This window comes from Diaporthe amygdali, assembly GCF_026229845.1.
Source record: "Diaporthe amygdali strain CAA958 chromosome Unknown NODE_74_length_29771_cov_61_159325, whole genome shotgun sequence".
NCBI lineage: Eukaryota > Fungi > Ascomycota > Sordariomycetes > Diaporthales > Diaporthaceae > Diaporthe > Diaporthe amygdali.
Genome location: NW_026517094.1, coordinates 23,772 through 29,771, shown reverse-complemented (window position 1 = coordinate 29,771; position 6,000 = coordinate 23,772). Strand labels below are relative to the sequence as shown.

The window sequence follows — 6,000 nt, the reverse complement described above, 5'->3', positions numbered from 1 at the left end:
TCTAACTCCTACTAAACGCCCAGATGGGTTAGCTCATACTTTCTAAGTTGGTGCGGCCAACCTGGGGCCCAGGACCCCCCCCCCCCCCCCCACTTTTTTTTTTTTTTTTTTTTTTCCTTTTTTTTTTTTTTTTTTTTTTTTTTTTTTTTTTTTGATATTTCGAGACGCATTCTGTTCTCAAAGTAAGCATTCGTGGAGCTGTAGCCAAACACACCGACCTCGACAGGAGTGGCAGTGCCAGAATTGCATGTATCCGACTGAGATGAGAAGATTTGACATTCGACCACCGTCTCATTTCATAGTATACACAGCCCAGATAGAGTGACAACCGGCCAGAATATACACGGATGCAAAAGCAAGTCTAGTAGATCTAGATCCCCACTGCGTCCAGAAAATGCATCATATTACCAAACTCTACAGTCCTTTACTCCATCCCAGCAGCCATGGATGTATGGACTCTTTACTTTGATTGTGTGTTGTTGGCCCCCGTCGCGTCGAAGGCCTTCTCCGGCACACCACGCTCCTCGCTGATAGGCCCCACTGCGGCCTCTGTGTCCTCCTTCTTGTCCTGGCCGAGGACCTTGGCAACAGGCGATGGGCTGCTCTTGGTCGCGTCGGCAGGATTGACTTCGGGGATGTCATGGGGAGATGCCTCGGCCTTGGGCGCTGGTGCGGCGGGCTTCTCCTCGGTGTGACGCGGGGTTGCCGCCATGTTGCGCTCCGTCTTGGGCGCAGCTGGGACGGGATCGGGCGTGTCAAGGGAGAGTTCCTCGGCCTCGCGCTCGGCGGCCTCCTCGTCTGCTATCTCGGCGCCGTAGACGTCGGGGTACTTACGGAAGCAGTCTTGCATGTGCCTGTGGTCATCTGTCAGCTCTTGCCGGTCCAACTTGTACTGAGATCATGCGCCTGTCACGTACTGGAACTTATCAATGCACTCGATGCCCTTTGGCTCCTCCTCCGAGTACACGAAGCAGCTGAAGGCGGCCTTGAACTCCTCTCCGCAGGGGCCATGCGCCATGCCGCCCAGGCAAGGGCAGTCGAAGTTGATCTCGCCCGTCTCCGGGTTGAATGCGCCCTGCTGGCCAGCCTCCTCCTCAAGCTGCTCTGGTGACTTCTCGGCATCCTCGGGCGAGGCGACGACGGGTTGCTCGGCGGGTGGGGTCTGTTGTGGTGTCGCGCTGTTTGCTGCCACGGCCTGCTTGGCCGCTTGCGCATCCCTGGCCTTGTGTTTCGCATCTAGTTGTTTTCGCTTCTCGTCGACGATCGCGTCCACGGTCTGGAGGTCTGACTCGGCGAATTGAGGAGGCTCATTCTCGAGGCGAGCTGCGATGAGTGTCAGTGGTCGTGAGAAACATGGCGCGGCGGAGGGGAGGAGGACGCACAGGGGAGCTCGTCTGCGAACATAGGGCTTGTGTTGTACCAGTACAGGGCGCCTAGTGCCAGGCCCCATCTTGCCGCGGTGCCCTTCCATGTATACCTCTTGTCTGCAGGAGCTGTGCTTGTGAATCTTCGGCCGGCGGATGTGATGGTGGATGGCTGTCGCAACGCTCGAGGCGTGGACCGTACTGCTGCGCGGAACATGGTGTGGTGGCGACCGTGGCGAAAAGAGGGAAGAATGGTAATGGTGCGCCAAGAATGTAAGGGAAGAGAGTGGCCGCGGAGACGGTAAAATCTTAGAGCTTGAGAATGCGAAGTTGAAGAGTGGCCGTCATGAATTGGTAATCCGACCAAGACGCTCAACGGTCCAAAAATTCTGGAAGATCGACCGTACATACAATTACGTCCAGCTACCCTAGGGTACGTACCTGACAGGGATCAGGGTGGACTGCCATGCCCACTCTTGATTGGTTTCACAGTCCGGAACCAAAGCAGCGACGTGATTGGTGGGGACACAGGGCTACTATTAACACTCACTTTCACGGCTTCAGAGTTCGCCTCAGAAATCCCTTCCTGTCAGCTATATAGGGGTCCTCGGGGCCTTTCAAAGAAGTAAACTATTTTGTTACGCTTTGCATGTGTCATTATCCCCCCCCCCCTCAGAAAAAAAAAGCCCCCCAACCGATATGATGGAATCACACACCGGCCTGCGCAACACTGGGTATAACTCGACGAGATGCCGCCGCCTGCCACCGGAAATATGGATGATTATCTTCTCTTTTGGCGCCTTCGACCAACATGGCACCTTCTGGAGCATCTACGATCCTTCCACCTTGGCCAGTCTTTGCCGCTCTTGCACTCTGTTCCGTGACCTGGCCACTCCCATGCTATACCGGAACTTCGACTCTCGTGTCTTCACCGACCAGTGGCATTATTTCAGTGTCGCCAAGTTTACCCGAACAATCTGTACAATCCCACGTCTGGCCTCCTTTGTCCGCAAGGTAAATATCCAGGGAGCATGCGATATGTTTGGACAGACACAGGTGAAGTGTCTGAACGACCCAAAGCATCCCATGGCGTCAATCCTGATCAGCAAGGCGGCCGAACTGAACATGGAGCTCAAATATTTCAAGGAGTATACGGACAGAAATGGCTGGAAAATAGGCTTTGACCTGGTGGCACTTGTCCTGGCTTACCTGCCCTTGATCGACACCCTCAACCTCGACTGGTTTGATACCAGCATAATAGACGTCATGCCGCGGCCGCAATCCGGATGGCCTTGGAGACATACCCGTAAGGAAAATCTCAAACTCTGCTTGCGTGCTGCCCGATTTGCCGCACTGTTTGAAAGTGTGTCAGAAACCCTTACAAATCATGCTACCTATTCCTGCTCCTGTCGTGTTCGGAAGCAGAGATGATTAATTCGGGTCCTTGTAGTTCGAAATATGTGGCTGAAGCCCTGCAGCCATGTGGAACCGCCTTATCGTCACCTGGTGCCGTCTCCTTCAGCTCGGTACACTTTAAGTCGGGTCCTGCCTCTCCTTGAAAGCGCGGAAGGACTCACGAGGCTATCCATCTTCGGCAGCACAGGCACACCCATGGCATCTCCGTTCGAGAACTTGCATGAAGCCACCCTCTGCCGCTGCGAATTTGCGGCTCGAGACCTTCGAAAACTCCTTAAACGCTGTACACGCCTTCGCAAATTCGTATACATGCCTGCTCCGGTAGGCTGGAAGTCCGCCCCAGGGGCCAAAGCGCGAGATGTCATCGAGGCTCTCGAGCCTGCACGCAGCACCCTTGAAGTCCTCGGCATAGACTTTCGCCTGTTGATTGGCCCCCGAGGGAGGAGGATCTCGTCCCTCCAATCATTTCCCGCCCTAAAAACGTTATACGTCGACCTGGCCTGTGTCTGGGACTGGGAAGCGGGTGCCGTCACGAGATCCTCGCCCCGCCCAGACGAGCTCTTCACGAGCCTGCTGCCCGAGTCGATCCAAACGGTCGCTCTGTTCGGAACAAATCCTGATGCTGAGGTTTTTGGGTTTGAGCTTGAAGCTCACGTGAAGAGACTGGCCTCGGACATATGGGAGAGAGGGAGGTTCCAGCAACTGCGACTGCTTCGTCCTCAAGGATTTTGGCCATTCGGGTACGGTCAGAATGAGAACCCACAGCTCGACGACGCATGTGTACGCCGTATCGCCACGTTGGATGGAGCAAACATAATTTTAAGCGACAGCGGAGTGGAGCTCATCTGCGATGAAGAAAGCGACTCCGATCTGCAATTTCAAAATATCATGTGGTTGCTTTAAAGGGGCACGATGCTTACAAGGCTGGACTTGTAGGATTTGCAAGCTCAAGAAGCAGATACGAGCAAGAATATCGTTCGACGAGAACGACTACTGCCCCACTACTTGAGGCAACAGCTGTGGACATGACTCCACAATCAACTAGTGTGACTTCTTCGGTCAATCTCTGTTGAAGCAAGCCCATTGTCTGAAACGAGTAAACTCGCAGAATGCCCATATTGTGTCCTACGCATCGATTGCTGATACACGTCAAAGCACAATCTCTACTACTCATGACCCCTTTCCTGCGATCGCATAGGTCTTCACCAGAATAGCACGGGTGTTCGCAGCCAACCGCACGGCAAGTCACTCAATGCCGCTGGTTTTGGCCCAACCCCACTCGAAATTTGCACATGATAAACGGTATAATACTTGGAGCATAAGAATGTCCCGCGCCCACTACTCACGTCACGCTGAGGTAACAAAACGACGGTACGATGACAGCGCAAAGATCCTCCGTCCCTGAAACTCTCAAAACGAAGCCACAACTCGCAAAGTGCTGCATAGAGCCTCAATCTCGCTACATTTTACACGTGCCCAAAGTCGCCGAAGCAATCGACGACCTGAAAATTGTTTCTTTGGTGCGAAGCAAGCTTGAGCCTCCCTTCTGCGCCGCGCCGGATGTTGTTGGCTGTCTCAATGGCTTTCTCGCTGGTCCTCTGGCTGGTCCTTTTGTTGGTCCTCTTGCTGTCCCTCTTGTAGGCTTTGAAATTGTTCCATTTGCTTTCGCAGAGGTCCCGGAGGTTTTCCAATGTTGCCCATTGGCTTTATTCCCAGCCGATCTAGTGGCTTTCCCCTGACCTGCCGTCTAGGCGATGGTGTGTTAAGATCTGAATCCGGCGGGGCGGGAGGATAGGTGGCCATGTCGTCGGGGGCAGCAGGGTGATCGCAGGCGTCGACCCTACGACCCATTAATAGTATGTCATAGCGCCCGGGATCGAAGAGGTGCATGTATCCGTTTCTTTCGTATACACGCGATATGACATTTGTCGTCCGCTCCTCGTTGGGAGAAGCCCCTCCTTCCCGATCCCTCCACACTCCGATGAAATCTCCTTGTAGTAAACCGGGTCTCAAAAGGAGGGTTAATGGACGGTTGAGGTTGTATGCTTCCACGTGGAGCAATTAGCTTTACCCAAAAGTCCGCATACGTCGAGTGTCTCTAAGTCAAAGGCAAACTTACGCGCCGGTAGCGTCCCGCCTACCATCAGCCTGTAAAACAATTCAAAGGCTTGGTCGATTATACGATTCCCCGAAGCCTATGGCCACGCTGTGGTTAGCACACTACAATTACTTGTCTCTGCGGTGAGTAAGAAGCACAGGTTAGGCTAGCAAGCACCTGTTGGTCAATCCATATCACGGAAATGTAGACAAAATCCGTATCATCATTCAACCTCGCCCAACGTGCTCCATGGTGGCGCCGCACTGCAGCGAGTGGTAATAGTGCCCCATTGTTGTCTCGATCATGGTTGGCATCCCCATATAAAGACCTAAAATAATCACTAATATCCGGCATGTCTGGCCGAGAATTATCATCGTCCATATGCAGGTAAAGGATGATGCTTTCCCAAGTCTCACGTGGGGTCGATCTGTCTATATACCAGGAGTGGATGATTCCCATGAATATTTCCTGCTGGCCCGGACGCGTCAGGAACATCTCCGCATAGTACCCTCTCAGACCCGTCCTGGCATACTGCGGGTGCGAGTATACCTGCAGCGACATGCGCAGGGTAGCCCTGGTCCTCTCACGGTGGAGTAGTATATCCGACATGCCTCGTGCCTCAGCCAGCACGACAAGACCCTCTTCAGTGCGAAACTCATTCCTATATTTGGTCATAGGCAACGGATCACTCACGCGCACGTGCGGGCCATGTAAGTCTTGGTGCTCGGGTGCCGTGGGTCCAAGGTCCGCGGGAAGATGGGTATACTGAGTGCCTCGGCAACCGACGGGACAGTAGCAATCCTTATATTCATTCTGAAGCCTCCGAAGTTGGTCCTTGAGTCGTCGCTGACGGAGGAATAGGGACCAATTACGAGCGTCCTCTTCGGACATGGTCAGATGTGTTGAACTGCCGACGGCCTAATAGTCGCGAAGCCGTTGTGGAATACGTTGGCGAAATGATTTGCTATGTTGCCTCAGTGGCGCTTCTGGGAACCCCGAACCAGGATCTCCCTAAACAACCAGTCTCTGACCTAATGATTCGCTCCGTATTGTTTGCAATCAGATGTATGCTGTGAGGTTTGTGAAGGTCGCTGGACACTGCGGATTGTTGCATCACAATAA

General features: G+C 53.5%; 3 protein-coding genes across 3 annotated transcripts; 1 reads left to right on the top strand and 2 right to left on the bottom strand.

Moving 5' to 3' along the window:
* Positions 1–460: 460 nt before the first annotated feature.
* Positions 461–1,581, bottom strand: J7T55_001378 (uncharacterized protein; the record flags this gene model as incomplete). Its single annotated transcript, XM_053136235.1, has 3 exons — positions 461–854; positions 918–1,323; positions 1,383–1,581. The coding sequence occupies 3 exons, from the start codon at positions 1,579–1,581 to the stop codon at positions 461–463; spliced, it is 999 nt and encodes a 332-aa protein (XP_052986183.1).
* Positions 1,582–2,066: 485 nt separating this feature from the next.
* Positions 2,067–3,683, top strand: J7T55_001377 (uncharacterized protein; the record flags this gene model as incomplete). Its single annotated transcript, XM_053136234.1, has 2 exons — positions 2,067–2,727; positions 2,815–3,683. 2 exons carry the CDS (start codon positions 2,067–2,069, stop codon positions 3,681–3,683), a joined length of 1,530 nt encoding a protein of 509 aa, XP_052986182.1.
* A 672-nt stretch (positions 3,684–4,355) lies between these two features.
* On the bottom strand, positions 4,356–5,769 carry J7T55_001376 (uncharacterized protein; the record flags this gene model as incomplete). Its single annotated transcript, XM_053136232.1, has 3 exons — positions 4,356–4,825; positions 4,900–4,975; positions 5,056–5,769. The coding sequence occupies 3 exons, from the start codon at positions 5,767–5,769 to the stop codon at positions 4,356–4,358; spliced, it is 1,260 nt and encodes a 419-aa protein (XP_052986181.1).
* Positions 5,770–6,000: the final 231 nt, after the last annotated feature.